Below are 15,534 nucleotides of genomic sequence, written 5' to 3' on the forward strand. Positions count from 1 at the left end.
TGCTCAGCGCAGTTCTTTTTGTCTATCCAGCGCCAAAATTACATGTTGTTTTTTCGTACGAGCATATGGGCTGACTCATACACCTAGGTCACTGCCAGCTCACCATTGGTGAAGGCATGTCTCTACTTACTATCGTTCATGATGTACTCATCCCAGTCAAAGCCCTTGCTGCCATTGGCCAGGTGGCTCTCGGTAATGTTGATTGGCCAGATCACACACTTGTGGCGCAGGTTGCCCATGAAGAGCTGGAGACCGATAAGGGCAAAGACACTCAGGCAGAAGACGGTCAGGATCATCACATCCGAAAGCTTCTTCACAGATTGGATCAGGGCGCCCACAATGGTCTTCAGGCCTGGAGGGCAGCCACGCACACACGTACACAAACCACGCAGGTGATACAGGAGATGCTGATGCCCCAGGTATGAATACTAGAAATTAGCTTTTATAACTTCGACTACTGCTAATATGCTTATATTATAATACTTGTCTATATTTAGGTAAAAAGCTGTGAGTGGTTACACTGTACTGCTTTTGTATTAAAATGAATTATCTGAGAAAATATTATAAATATTTTCATTAAATTTGTGAGTTATAAATGTAATATGTGATATTGTAATGACTTCTTGTGCTAAACAGACCAATAAAGGGGGGATTTACATGAATACAATTTTAACTGGAGCAGATTTTTAAATAATTAGATATAGGTAGTAATACATTTTGGACAAAACTGACAGATAACATTTCTAGAAACAAAACAAACAGGAAATATTTAGAAGCCTTCCCACTCTTTTATCCAGACACAAAATATTGTAATTAATGAAAATGTAATTTTAATAGACCTAATTTGGATTGCCAATTATTGATAAAATGAAAAAGAGGGGGAAGACTGTAGAAAAGTGAGAGGAAATCCATAAGGAATAGAGCACAGCAGCACAACGAGGGGCCATGAGAAGGACAGAGGCACAGGCAAGGGGGACTGGTAACCACATGCAGGTCATTTAAACTCCAAGGCTGAACAGGAGCAATTCAATGCCAGCGCCAGCGTGGGCACTTTCTTGAACTGTCTGTATAAGGTGTCATTAGGAAAGCACTGACTCTCCATACCGTGACCCTGCAGTCTGTCTCGTCCACAGCTTTGCTAAAGACAGAATCGGTTTACCTTCCGGACATCCTCTGGCAGCGTTCACATGGGTCCACGAGGAACTCAAACATGGAAGCAGGATGGCCCGCACCCCCTTTTCTGTTTGGTCTCTACAAGTACAGTGGGTTTTACCAGCTGTACGTACTTTATCTTCTTGTAAAATATGGTCTAAATTTAGTCTTACACGTTTAGACAATCTTAGTAAAAGCTCCATTAGCTTGGCAAGGTCAATTAAGAAAAGCAACTTTCATTTAAATCAACTTAACTAAAAGTACAGAGCAAGATCACATGGAGCAAATTACATTAACAAAGAATACATGTTAAAATATTGATTGTAGTAGGGTATAATTCAATTATCCCCATAACCTGTTTAAATCTGCAATCATTCCCTCCACTGCACATGAAATTTTGTTAGCTGAACTACAACTACAATATTAAAGCTAAATTTTCTCCACTCCAGTGCCTCAAGCCTTGAGGAATTATAATTTAAGGATAGTTCGACATTTTGGGAAATACGCTCATTCACTGTCTGGCAGAGAGTTAGATAAGGAGATCAAGACCACTCCCATGATTGTCTGTTAATTATCGCTTAGCATGAAGACAGTTAGCCTAGCTCCGTCCATGGGTAACAGCATACCAGCACCTCTAAAGCTCGCAACATGTTGTTTGTTTAACCTGAAACTAATGTATGAAACAACACATTGCAACTTTTTAAATTTGTAACTTTAAAAGTGCTAGTAGGTGGATTTATTTGGACAGAGCCAGGATAGCTGTTTTCCGTCATTGTGCTAAGCTAAGCTAATCGCCTGCTACTCAACAGTGGTATTGATCTCTGAAACCGAATAAGTGTACTTCAAGAAAAAAGGTCAAACTATACCAAAATATGATCCCTTCCTATTGCACTTAAGGGATTTCCTTTTTTCATATTTCCAAATGAATGTGCCGTCCACAGTGGTCCTTTTGAGTAAGCACGACATCTGTTCTACATCCTCTATCAATAGACAGATAGACAGATGTGTGGTCAGTGTCACTCAAAAAGGTCAAGAGGTCATTCAACCATCCCATCTGCATCCCCAGCCTCTACTAATAGTGAACACACCATTTCTTGTTTTTCTGTGCGGTATATCATTCAAGTAGGTTGTAAAAAAAGAAAAAGAAAAAATCAATAATCAAACTAAAAAAACAAAACAAAAGAGGGCAAATCAAACTTTGAATGCCATTTGTCAGCCAAGCTCTTGATAGGCTAATATTGTAAAAGCAAGTGACTGAAAAGCATCATGCAGCATAAGAGATATGTTCACAAACTAGGCTTGGCAGTCTTCATGCATAAATAATAGGTGTATTCTGTGGGATCTCTCTAAGAGCTATGCCATTTCGCATATGAACTTCAACATATTCAAGGTTTGTTTTTGATCCCAAAAACATGGCAATCCTCTCTTTCCAATTCAATCACTAGTTTACTAGTGGAACAAAATTACTGATCTCTTAATTTCACTTGCAATTTTGTTTTTGTAATAGATTTGTGGTAAATTTGAGAAGCTATGATCTATTCTTAGCTGATAAAAACCTTGCTAAATGATCAGGTTTTTTTCCCCTATAATGAATGTATTCTATTAATAATGTATCTTGTCATAAGTAACAGGGCATTTACTTATTCCAAAAGCTGATGAGAAAGGAGTGGGTTAGCTATTTTTGTAGAGCAACACAGCTGCCTTGGAATCGGGCCTCATAATGAGAGCGCTACTGGGGCAGAAGAGAGTGCAGACACTATGGAGGGCCCTACAGGAGACTGCAAAGCCTATCAAAAATGTATTAGTACCATTTTTGATAATTTTGGAGGAAAAATAAATCAAAAAATGGTTGTCTCCAATTCTTTTGTTGTTGCTTAAATCATAATCGTAATCATAATAATAGTGAGTAGAAAAGAAAGGGTGAGAGGATCAGCCTTAGTGTTTAAACTGAGTCTCACCTGGAATGACAGAGATAGTTTTCAATGCTCGGAGAACTCTGAATGTTCTCAGCGCAGATACATTGCCCAGGTCCACAAACTCTGTTATATATCTGAAATAGGGGAAGGATCACACACAGAACAAACACAATGACAAAAACCACACACGCCAAGAGCACAACACCACCGAACCAGGAGGAAACGACGCCACTCACAGAGCCTGTCCACTGAGGAGAAGGGTGGAAGGTAAAAGGAAAGAAAGACACACACACCTAACACCGACCCCGACCCACCGTCCCCCACCCCATCCTGTCTTACCTGGAATTACAGAAATAGTTTTCAATGCCCTCAACACCCTGAACGTGCGCAGAGCTGAGACATTGCCTAGGTTTACAAACTCTGTTATATACCTGCAGGATCAAACCACAGTTACAACAGCTGGTTATTTACATGCAGATATGGGGTGGAAAGTTAAATTCACACACAGATGGGCTATGTGACAGCTCTACAAACAATGAGGATGGGTTTAGTACTGTGTGTATGATCATTTTGGGATATGCATTTGCAGGTAAATCTGTAGTGTGATCTACTGGGTGAGTAGTCGATGGAGAGATGCTGGGCCTTAAACTGAATGTTGCAGATTCCGGCAGATTGAGAGAGAAAAGGTGAATGAGAGGCAGAGTTAAGATGACGAAGAAGATAAATCGGATGAATGGTACTGAGGTGTGGGTGTTGTCAGGGAGGCCGCAGAGGGTCGGATGGAAACCTTCAATTCCCAAAGAGAAAGATCAGAGAAGTCTCAGATCAATGGAGGAAACGCAGAAGATGGATTATCAGACAGAAAGAAAAAAGAAAAGAAGAAAGACAGAAAGATGAACAATCATCTGTAGCGCCGAAAGCTCACTTTCTAAACCCACCCTATTTCTAATTAAACAAAAATCAATATGGCAATATCTGTGCATTTCATTTCATCATTCACTGACACAGTCTGAGTTACAGGAGAAATACTTACGCCATCGAAATGACCATGAAATCCAGCCAGTTCCATGGATCTCTAAGGAATGTAAACCCGTCTATACAGAATCCTCGCGCGCAGATTTTTACAAGAGACTCAAATGTATAAATTCCTGTGAATGTGTACCTGAAAGAAAAAAAAAGTGTTGACAGAATCAGTTCACCAGGCTTGATCAAAGCTCGCTCGTATCTAAATATCTGTTAGCTGTTGAAACAAGCAGATTACAAAGTTGAGTGTAGGGCACAGGATAAAATTAGAATCATGAAGTCAGGTTAACTTTTATATATCTTGTTTGTTTTTTGTTTTTTTATAGAAACTATGAATTTGTGCTTCTTGTTCATTAATGTTACATTCAAGTAACAGAGCTAGCTAAGCATCTGAAGTGGATCACCTCTGTACTTAAGCACAATGGTGCTTTGAGCGAAATGATAATGTCAGCATGCTGCAGTAACATGATCACGGTGATGTTTTTGTTTTATGCTGTCATGTTTATATTTTATATTTTTATATTTCAGTTTATAGCACACGATTATGTTTATGGTGTATAATGTTCACCATGTTCACCATCTTTGATGAGTGTGTTGCTAATATTTAGCACTGAACACAGTACAAGTACAGCTGAGGATTGTAGGAATGTCATTAGTTTTGGTATTTAAATAATAAATACAGTTGTAAGTTTATAAACAAGTTTAATCATGCAGTGGACAATACATTTTTATATTTTCTCATGCTGGTGGCCAAAGGAGTCTTGAAGGATTCAGGAAATAATTTTAGCTGTAAGTTTTCTTTTTCTTTTCAAAGATCGCCAGGTATTTGTTTTTTTGGAAATCAGATGCTTAGCTCAGTGCTCCAATACAGAGGTACAAACTGGGACCAGTTGTCATGCATTTACTACTAATTAAATTAAATATGTACTTACTCTACTTGTTTTGACCACTCGGGAGGATCACTAAAGGTCATGAATATACAGTTGGTCAAAATAGTACACATAATGATCATGCTGAAAAGAGTAAGGGGCAGGTTAAGGAAAATATGGATAATAGAGACAATCACGAACATCATCAGACCCCACTGAACATAAACACAGCCATATAAATGTACTGTATCTACAGTATACATCTAATGTGACTTCTGTGGTCCAGTCAGTCCTCAACATATAAAGTTAATAAAATATCATAATCATAAAATCTACTCTAAAATTCAACAGGAGGTAGTTATGTGTGCTCACTACCACAAAGGCCATTCTTTTACTCATGAAATATTTAAATTGTATATATTTAGTGGAAATGCAATTGGTTTTAAAGCTGCAATGGTTTCAATGCAGAGAGGTCTGCACTTAAAGGAAATGAGGAAAACCTCAAAATTAGCTTTAAAGGCAGCCAAAGGTCAGCAATAGCTGTGGCTTCTGACTAAGAATGGGAGGACAGTAGGTAAATGTAGAGAGACGGCACAAGAATCAATATTTATGTGTTCAGTGTCAGAATAAAAAAAGGTTTTGTTTCAGTTGTTCTTACCAGTAAAGCTATAGCTGACAACAGATACAAACCAATGTACATTTATCATAGTGGAGAAAGCAAAATAGTGTTAATGCACCACAAAAGTAGCTTTGAGAGATGTTATTTCAGTCATAATTAACATGTGCTTAAAGATTCTTTAGAGATTTTTGTGTAATTAAAATTTTTAATAACATAATCTTATAGATAATGGTGTTGCATATAAAACATACAATATGTTGAATTACAATGTGATTTACTGAAGTTAAAATAAGTTAAACTCACTAACTCAAATCTTCAACAACAAAATTCTATAAATCTTCTATAATTTCTAAAAACAAATTATTATTAACTATTCAAAGACGGTGAACTTTTTGTTTTCTCTTGGTCTATGGCAAATATAATGTATGTGAAAAAATATTTCAAAATGTTTTTCTGTTTTCCTTCTTTCTCAAGAGATAACCCTACACATGATACACAATCCCACTAACTTAAGTAATAGGTGTGTGTGTGTTTCAGTTGGAAAACATACACTTCCAAAGATTGTGGCTGAGGTCAGATTTCTTAATTTGTGTGAGTGGGAGCCAATAATTGTTTAAAAATCTGATAAATGGTTGGAGCTGAAAACTACAAGTTTAATCTGTGGGTGTGGAGTTAGTCATCTCTGTTTGAAGGTAGTGGCTACATTAGCTGCTACTAGCATAACACATCTAAATCTCTGACTCATCTGTTGGCATTCCAATTGCATTGTGGGTAATGTAGGCATAACCTTTTAAGGAAGCAGAATGGATGAGCTAAAATGGTTCTGCTGCTCCTTTAGATGTTGTGTCTATGTACTGTAGACAATTTTTAGTATCCATAAGGGATCAGTTTGTTTTATTTTCACTCTGTGGTAAATCAATGAGCAGATTTTAACTTCTGTATGGTGCTAAGTGCTTTGATCAGCTGCAGCTTGTTGTCTAAAACCAACGTCTTTCCATCTCTCGGTCACCTCTCTCTACAAAATGGGGTATAACCTTCAAACCTTCAGTCTGGGTACTGAGATGGATGACACAGCATTAAATCACATTAGGCTTTACTTATCTGGCCTGGTTTACTATTTAGGATGACTCATCATTTGTGCTAGCCTTCCCTTACAATGACAAAATGGCTACCGCATCTTCCTCTATGTCTGAATTCATCATTTTCTCAAATCTGACATGCTATCAGTTTCCATCTTCAAACTGTGACTGTAACATATCAATTATCTGCATCCCCTCCTGTAGTAACAGTGACAGGATCATCAATAGCAGTACGAGCAGAGACAGAACATGTCAACATGAATAATACACATGAACAGGAAACCCTTTTGTCTTTGCTGTTAAGACACCATTTCAAAGGATATGAATGTATCAAAATTTTAATAGCTATTCGCCTAGCCAGATTAAAAGGACTTATGAAGTACAAGGCAGGTGTGGCACTAAAACGGAAGATTGTCTTCCCTTTATTTATCACTATAAATGTCTGTGGAGAGAAGGAAAAGAGAGAAAGAGAGAGAGAGATTAATCAATGAACAATCAGACAAAAATATACATTATTTCAGCAAATGCACTTTAGTATAGATCACTGACATTCACCAGAAGCAACCAAAAGCAGCTTTTGCATTAAAAGAATAACATGTGATCGTATTTAATGTATTGTAAGCATGTTCTCTGCATACATACATCTCAGTACACATGAATTATGAACATATGTAGATAATATATAAAAGATAATGTCTGCATTTGCTCAGATACTAGTAAGTTTTCCATTTTCTGTCACATAAAATGAACTGAAACACATTTGGAACAGAGTGAAAATGGCCGCCAGGATGTTTCTAATGTTAGTGTGTTGTCCCAGTCACTCAGTGCCGTCCTGCACATCATGGCTTTGGTGGTTTCAAGAGGAGGAAACGAGCATAACCAAGAGGGGCAGGCAAGCCTCTTCCTGTGGATAACCTCATAATTGTTTAAATAAAACATGTCGATTTGCATGAAACTTTAATGAGACTGTGTGCATTTGCACAAGTGATATGGGCCCGCATGCTTTTAACAAGGCATCCCTCGATACATTAAGCCCTGCAGAGCCAGCGCTGAAGGCTGAAGACAGTGGAGTCAGAAGGGAGGAAGAGGAGGAGGAAGAACGGGAAGGGAAGGCATACAGTAAGAGACCTCATGGTGGTGTCACATGACTGCATGTAATCTGTGCATTTCCAACAGAAATGAGCTGCATGTGTAAAATGCTGTAAACAAGAAACAGAAACATCTCATGAAAGAGCGTTTCTGCCCAGAGGACGAGACACAGTTCTGTCACATGACCCCACAGATAATAATTTTATTAATTAATCTTCCTCTCTAGCTCCTATTATGGGTCAGCAGCATCTCCCCTGAGTTTTAATACTCTCATTTTACACTGTAAACATTCCCAGGCAGCAGCATGGTCAGCCATAATGACACACATGTCCCAGCTGCCGGTGGCATGACATTTCTGTTAAATACAGCCGTCACACACACGTATGTTGTGTGCATATGACCGAGAAACTAATGCACACACATGAACTGACAATTGCAATGTTGCCATCCAGCCACACACGCACGTATGACTGCTATATATGTAGGGAGTCTTTTTTTTTTTTTTTTGTAACGCATGACTAAACTGCTGCAAAGCTACTGAAAATTTCATAATCCAGAGCTGAGTGAAGAGGAGAGCAGGAGAGAGGAAAGGCAGAAAACGGGAGAGATGGAGAGCGAGTGAAGCAGGCAGGCAGCAACTGTGGCAGCAGCAGGCTGAGTTGAAGCAGGGCGGAGGGAGTCAGAGCGAGGGAGCTGGGCAGAAGACGGAGAAGAGGAGAGGATGGGAGGGGAGGGGGGATGGGCCGGTGACAGCGAGAGAGCGGCTTCAACACAGCAGCTCGAGCCATCAGGCAGGGCTGCAGCATCTGCATCCATGGGGGCCACAGCAGCCATTCAAAGAGCCCCCTTCTTTCAACCCTTGTGGTAAATGGTAAATGGACTGCGATTTATGGGCCCTTTAGAGCCTCACAATCACACACATGCACACACACACACTGATAAAGTAATAATGTTGGGCCCAGCTGCCATGCTAGGAACTAACCTGCTCACGTATTCTTTATGTTTACGTCCTTAAAGGTAAATCTTTGTGGAAAAGATTTTTTATGAACGTTAAAACAATCTGGAGACATGCTGCGATGTCCCTTACATCATGGTCTGTCACATATGTGTCTTTTTAGATAATAGCACAGTAAATATTCATCTTTAATCCATATGGAGGAAAGAAAAACAGATGTTGCCTATTTTCTGATCAGATTTCTAAAATAGGATTTATTTTCAGATCGCATTTATTTTATTTAGATGTGACTAGAATATCTAAAGATGCTCTGTGGTATTTCTATGAAAAACATCTAATTTTCTTGCAAAACATGTATTGCATCTGCTGCCAAACACATTTCAGTGAGCCCGGCTGCAGCTAGAAGGAGAGCAAGTGTGCTCATGCATCCCTGCACATGTCGTCCATTTCATCTCTGTCCTCACTTCCTCTCTCCCACCCTCCCTCTTTCCCCTCTCCTTGAAAATGATCTGTTTCACTGGCCTCGTACGTTGACACCGAGTTTGACGTGGCCTGGCTTGGCTCAGCGTGGCACAGCCCTGCTCCAGCCGCCAGCTATGCGGGGAGGGCTGGCTGCTGCGTCATCGCCCAGCCGCCAGCCTACCAGTCCTCTCTGTCTCAGCTATGACACCATCTATAAGACCTACAACTAAAAATGTGCGATGAAGAAGATGGACTGCTCTCCTTTATGGTTATTTCTGCGCGACCACCCCCTCCCCCCATGTCACCTCCTCCCTGTGAGGAATGTATCAAGAGCTGGCCTGCTGCCTCTCTGTGACAAAGACATACAGAGGAGAGCTCTACCATCAAGGTCACCACCTGATCTGACGTCACGGCTGCTCAAGCTGCCAGATCCAAAGCAGCGTCGTCTCCCTTTGGCATTAGAATGAGACTAGATCGAGGGCCATAATTAGATTTGCCTGAAGCTGAGAGCTGACAGGACTGCTGGTAGAGGCAGGCGCAAAGCGATGAGAAGCAAAACACAAGAAGCACAATGAAGCTTGCACCATTTGCATACACCCGTGACAGTAAAGCATGGCCGTGTGTGGACATAAAGTGAAGCTGTGAGTGAATTCATCAACAGTCCCACGTATTGCCGGTCATGTTTGCCACGTGTCATTTGAATCGTGTCTTCTCCTTGTGCATTAGACTGGTGCGTTACATAACAGTCAGCGTGCACTGTGTAAAGACAGGGAGGTATGAGACAGAGACAGATATCTGAGACAGAATATCTGAACAAATCTGTTCAGCTAATGATGATGACTAAACAAATTATCACACGCTTGTTTTTTTCAGGTAGGACTTGCTATATTTGATGGTATACTGTGTCGACGGGCAGTTATACAACACTGTTGTCCAAAGGGCAGCAGTGTTTCAAAGAATATGTGATAGTAGGAGACCATTTTGAATAAAAATGCCAATTTTGTTACTTAATTCTTTCAACAAACACCATAGTGGGAGAGTTTAACCTCACTGCTTATAATGTTTATAACTGACCTCAGCACAATTTCCCTGTTGATTAATGCTTGAGTAAAGACGGCCATTTTATGATAAACTATTCTAAGTAACAAACACGTTGTTTTCAGTGCATAGATGGCTCAGATTTTCCACAAGTTTACCTTTCCTGAGCCTTCATTTCACCGTCTATCAATACGTGGTTAGTCTTATGTTTTATCATTTTTGTCACAGGTTGATTGATCGAACAAGTGCCACACACAGTGAAACAAATAAAGCCTCCTTTAACAGTTTTGGTTGACAGGTACACATGACGTCGATATACAGAGACTCTCAAGGTCACCACAACGTCCTCACACGGAGCATCAGAAATGACAGTAACCCCAGAGAGACACATGTCTCCTCTAAAGACAACCAGAGTCCTCTCCAGCCTGCTGCTGCTTTTCTCTCCTGCCACAGATTAATTTTTGAACAATTAGGAAAGTCTGTCATGTGGAACAACAGTCTTTTAGCAGTTACTGCTTCTGACCTTTTCCCCAAAGCCCTGTGAGCACATCGCAGATAGAGCAACGGCGCACTCAACAAACTCGAGAGCCTGAGCCTTGCACTTCCCAAAGGTCTTCATGGAGGAAAACATAATTAGGTTCTGCAACCTAATCATGAAATTAAAATAACTGTAAACACAGCACACCTGGATGCCAGTCATCACAAACCACACAACGTCCCTGCTACTTTGTCTGCGTAAACGGCAGCCATAATGTGTGACTCATCTTGACATCATGACACTACTCATCTACTTAACATACCAGAACACACATCTGTCTAAGCGAGTCCAGAACTACTACCACTGTTTCAAAAGCAGCACGAGAAAATGAAAGAAAATAATCCACGTTAGCTCACAATCAACTAATGTTCTTGTTACCTACAAGATGGCACACAGTCTGTTGGTTTGAAGGAATAAGTATGATTAAAGTGTCCTTATATCAAAGATCACAGTGCAGCTAAGTTTGCTATCAAAATAAAACTTAAAACAAGGTTACAAATGTAAAAATTGTCAGAGTTGTGATGTGCAATGTAATCTATGCCAAATAAAGGCAATATTAGAGCTGTTTAATCAGGGCGATTGTCATTTGCCAATTTTAGTTTCAGCATCCAAAAGCGGATGTCTGGTTCTCAGCTTGGCAACCATTTTTGAAGTTAGCTTGGAGCTGCTTTGGTGCAATTTGCAGTCGCTGTTTTAGATTCTGGACATCTGAGGTAGAGGGACAAACACCATTCATAAATAGGGCTGGATATTTTTGAATACTGGTAGAATTAGTAGAATTATTGACATTTTTTTTCAGTTAAATGTTGGTCTAGACTGAAGCTGTTGTACAAGAATTGGTCACCAGTAACCAGAGGTTTGATGCCGGCTTCTGATACTTCCTTTGGATGTTACCAAAACAGATTGAGGTTTAATACCCAGCCCTAGTCAGAAACATCCTTTGATTTAAACAAATGGTAACAAACATGAGTTGTGTGTCATTTTGCGTGTGTGTATTTTTGTAAACTCACTTTCTGAGAATTCAGGTAGTATGGGTCCAAATCCTCCAGTGGTACCGCCACCATTCCTTTTGGGATGTCCCCATAGATGTAGGGCAGACTCTTCCCAGCCTCCAGGTCACTGTTGGGCTTGGGCTTGTTCTCGTCATCATCGTCGCGGTAGCTGCTGTCCTGCTTGGGTGGCTTCTTGTTCTTCTCCTCATTGATGCGCAGCTCAAGGGTTGCCAAAGATTCCAAAGTAAACTTCTTGAAGCTATCAGGTCCTGGCGGTGCAATAAGGGGTGCAGCCATGTTTTCATCCTGCAGCTACTTGGTCTTCAGGTTTGTACCATCCACAGTAGTAGCTCTGCGGGAGTAGAAAATACATTTATTTTTTAGGTATAAAACATAACCTAAATATACTATATAGAAGTACTATACACAAGAAGTAGACCATTAAGAAACAATCAACGAAAGAATGAAATGTGGACCACAGCGGGCAAATCATTTCCACGTACTTTGGAGCTGCCTGGCAATCCGGTTGTACTGACATGAGGTAATACAAACAATAAAGATGGTGATGGAGTTGACTGCTTTTTCTCTACCATCTATTTGGGCAATATTATAGCTAATTTAGTGGTGCAAGACAAATATCCATTTAATGATACTGTTAACATCCAGCAAGAAAACTGTAACACAAAAATGGTTATTGACCAAGTTTCTGACAAAGACTCACACTTTATCAATAACAGATTTAAAAATATTGTTTATCCTGTACGGCACTTTTTCCGTTGCGTACACATTGTCAAGAAAAACTACATTTTAGTATTAACATACTTACAAAGACAGATGGCTGCAAAAGCTAACAGCTATTTAGCTTTATTATAGTAATGTGAAATTTCCTTTTAAGGACATTACGCTCTTTTACGCTACAGTCTCTCCCTCCATTTGCTTTGATCTCAGTTAAGGAGATACGATGAACAGAGACAGAAACTGACTTGTGCTCAGTGATCCTTAAATGCAAATTTTTTCTGTCACGACCCCCTTTAGAAGCTGACAAAAGTTCACACCCCTCCACATTACCAGGGCAAAACCAACACAGAAATAAAGTCATATATTGTGAATCTTGTACCTTAAAACTGGTTGACATCGATGGTTGGAGTTAAATTAGATGTAAACAGTAACCATCTTGTTTAGCTCTTATAGCTGATTATATAAGGATTGTAATGTTAAGGGCATATTAGCCGATGCATTTTTTGTTGTCATGAATCTCAAGATCGCAAAATAATAATATTATGTTCAGGCGTCAACGGTATGAAGGTATGTGAGGCCGATGCTGGGAAGAAAATTCTAGGTCCTGCACTGAGCGTCTGACAACCAAGACAACAGACCCATTAAAGGATTTTTACTCCTCATGTCTTTTTGAATAGCTGAAACAGCGCACTTAATGCCTGCATGACTCAGTGGGGAACACACTAAGATGTAGAAAGGGTATGATGGTTACATGACAACTGTTCAAGCTGCAGGACATTTCAGGGTCAATATACAAAGGGAGCTGAGGAGAGAGGAAACACAGCCACACCTGAACACTAACTAAAACGATTTATATATGTTATAGGATATAATCACACTGTCATTACACACAAACCTTCTTGTTTTTTAGTCTAAGGTGGTGAATGTGGGGAAGGGGAGGGGAAGGTGAATGCAGCCTAAAATAAGTAGAACAGTACACCGACCATATCTGTATCACAAGGCCTGTCACTTCCCTCTTGCATAACACAGTCTAATTAAAAGGAGTCCACTCTATCTGGTATGAGATGGAGAGAGGGGTGGAGGTGGTGGTGGAGGTGCTGGAGGAGGGTTAGGACACATGAAAACATGCAGCATGTAAGCCAAGACGTCTGTTTTAAAATGGACCCCGGAACCTCGCAGTCACTGAGCCTTCTGCTGCTCTGCTGGCGCTGTCCGCTCCAGCACCACACGAGCGCGCACGCACGTACATGCACACGCACACACGCACGCACACACACATGCACACGCACACATGTGCACGAATGCATACATGCAGGGTTGATACAGAGGGAAGAAAAAAATCATAAAAACGTTTTGCTTGGACACCAGGCCTCTCCTCTCCTCGACGCGCATGTAGGCCTGCAATTTATCCTTCAATATCTCCCCAATGTTATCAAGTCATGATGACAACACTCGCCTTGTTGTGTCTCAGGCTCGCCGGCTCACATTCACACAGAAAACAGGCACATTTTCAGCATCTTCTCAGTCATTTTCTCATTTTTAGACGCGGTGCGATGGAGAGAGACTTGTTTACTAAACCTGTTAATTAAAAAAAAAGAAGGGCCCGAGAAAACGCCATTTATTTATTAGTGCTCTCTTATTTTATGTTTCATTGAATAGAAAAAAAAGTCCAGCTCGGACACACGGAGACAAGCAGGAGGTTATATTGCGCAGAGAAGTGGCCCCCGCTACAACCAAATTGGCCAAAGCACTATTGCTGCAGTGGGTGGTTTGTATGTTGAAAATGTCACGCTGTGGTAAACGCAACCGTGGATTTGTCAAAGTCACAAGTGTGATGTCGATGTATCACAATAAATCAAAGCTGAATATCCCTCTTGGTATTCAGGATAAAAGCCAAAACACGATGAATGGGTTTTTTTTCGAGGGATATTCCGTGCGTTTTTGCGCGTTGCCTTGAAGGCTCTGCACCACACCCGTGAAGCCATATCGACTGCCAAATCAATAAGGGCTCTATCTGTGCACAAGATATCCCAGAGTATGAAGCTAGACAGCGGTATAAAACACACACAGAGTCGGCAACATGACATGAAACATAAGAAATAAGACGATTAGAGAACCAATGTGATGTTGGCAAGCCAAAAAAAATCACCTGGAGGAATGAGCAGTTCTTGGCTATAGATGATGGAAGCAGGATCAGGCTACTCACATAGCATCATCCCCTTTTTTGAAGCGTGTGGTGTCTCATCCTGTAGTCCGGAGGGTAAACAAAATAAAAAATAGTGAAGAATCGTTGTTGTTTTTTTAGGATTTCTTTAGGCTGGAGCAGTCAGACGGCGCCCTACCTGAAGCCTCCCCAACGAGGCATTTTCTCTCGCTAAAGCTCTCTAACCAATGCCTCGGATGCTCGACGAAAAATAGTTAATCCAATAAAATCCTCACGATCGACATCAATTTGATTAATGATTTCTTTTTATTCTGTCCCATTTCCCTGCTCTAGGTCCAGCCGATGAGATGCTCAGCTTAACGCAGACACCACCTCTTCCATCCCGCTCCAAAAAAAAAAAGAGAGAGAAGATGCGGGGCAGTGTGCAGCTCTGCGACATTTACGCAAGGATACCGACAGAGAGAAAATCAGCCTTCCGCCAAAAACACATGCACCGTTTACCCAAACGATTATAAATGAAGGGTACTCACTTTGAAAGCGTTACAATGAATCCAGGACGCCTTTGCAGGACTGCAGATGTGGAAAAGACTGGGGAGAAACTGCGGTTGTCGCCATATTGTTGCTGCTATCTTCCCCCTCAGTGCGAGCAGTTTCCCTGCATAATTGATGACTCTCAGCAGAATGTAAGGGAGTGTCGGCAAGTGAAATCCTAAAGGTCATTTAGGCCTGCATCCTTTTAACAACAACAACAAAAACTCAGTGTGTGTGGTTCACACAAAATTACAACAAGTTCCTGGACTCAGAGATGAGCCTGGGTGAGATTGTGCACAGAAAACAGGCGCAAGGTTTTTCTGACAAAATGCATCGACTCACTGTGCGTGCAGTTTGTAGTGCAGGAAT

General features: G+C 40.7%; 1 protein-coding gene across 10 annotated transcripts in view; it reads right to left on the reverse strand.

Moving 5' to 3' along the window:
• The window catches only part of scn8aa (sodium channel, voltage gated, type VIII, alpha subunit a), a 43,782-nt gene extending 28,251 nt beyond the window's left edge, over positions 1-15,531 (reverse strand). For 2 of the 10 annotated variants that reach the window (XM_019259269.2, XM_019259264.2), the window contains exons 1-7: positions 14,677-15,113; positions 11,751-12,084; positions 6,982-7,100; positions 5,024-5,113; positions 4,102-4,230; positions 3,111-3,202; positions 131-352 (exon numbers count right to left, since the gene is read on the reverse strand). In XM_019259269.2, the coding sequence (XP_019114814.1) occupies positions 131-352; positions 3,111-3,202; positions 4,102-4,230; positions 5,024-5,113; positions 6,982-7,100; positions 11,751-12,029 (931 nt within the window). In that variant the 5' untranslated portion in view covers positions 12,030-12,084; positions 14,677-15,113. Of the gene's footprint in view, positions 1-130; positions 353-3,110; positions 3,203-3,407; positions 3,500-4,101; positions 4,231-5,023; positions 5,114-6,981; positions 7,101-11,750; positions 12,085-14,619; positions 15,115-15,164 lie in introns of those variants that run through there. The other 8 variants (XM_019259268.2, XM_027288415.1, XM_019259267.2 and 5 more) reach the window with 8 other exon arrangements.
• Positions 15,532-15,534: the final 3 nt, after the last annotated feature.

The sequence above is a fragment of the Larimichthys crocea genome, chromosome XV, assembly GCF_000972845.2.
Source record: "Larimichthys crocea isolate SSNF chromosome XV, L_crocea_2.0, whole genome shotgun sequence".
Lineage (NCBI taxonomy): Eukaryota > Metazoa > Chordata > Actinopteri > Sciaenidae > Larimichthys > Larimichthys crocea.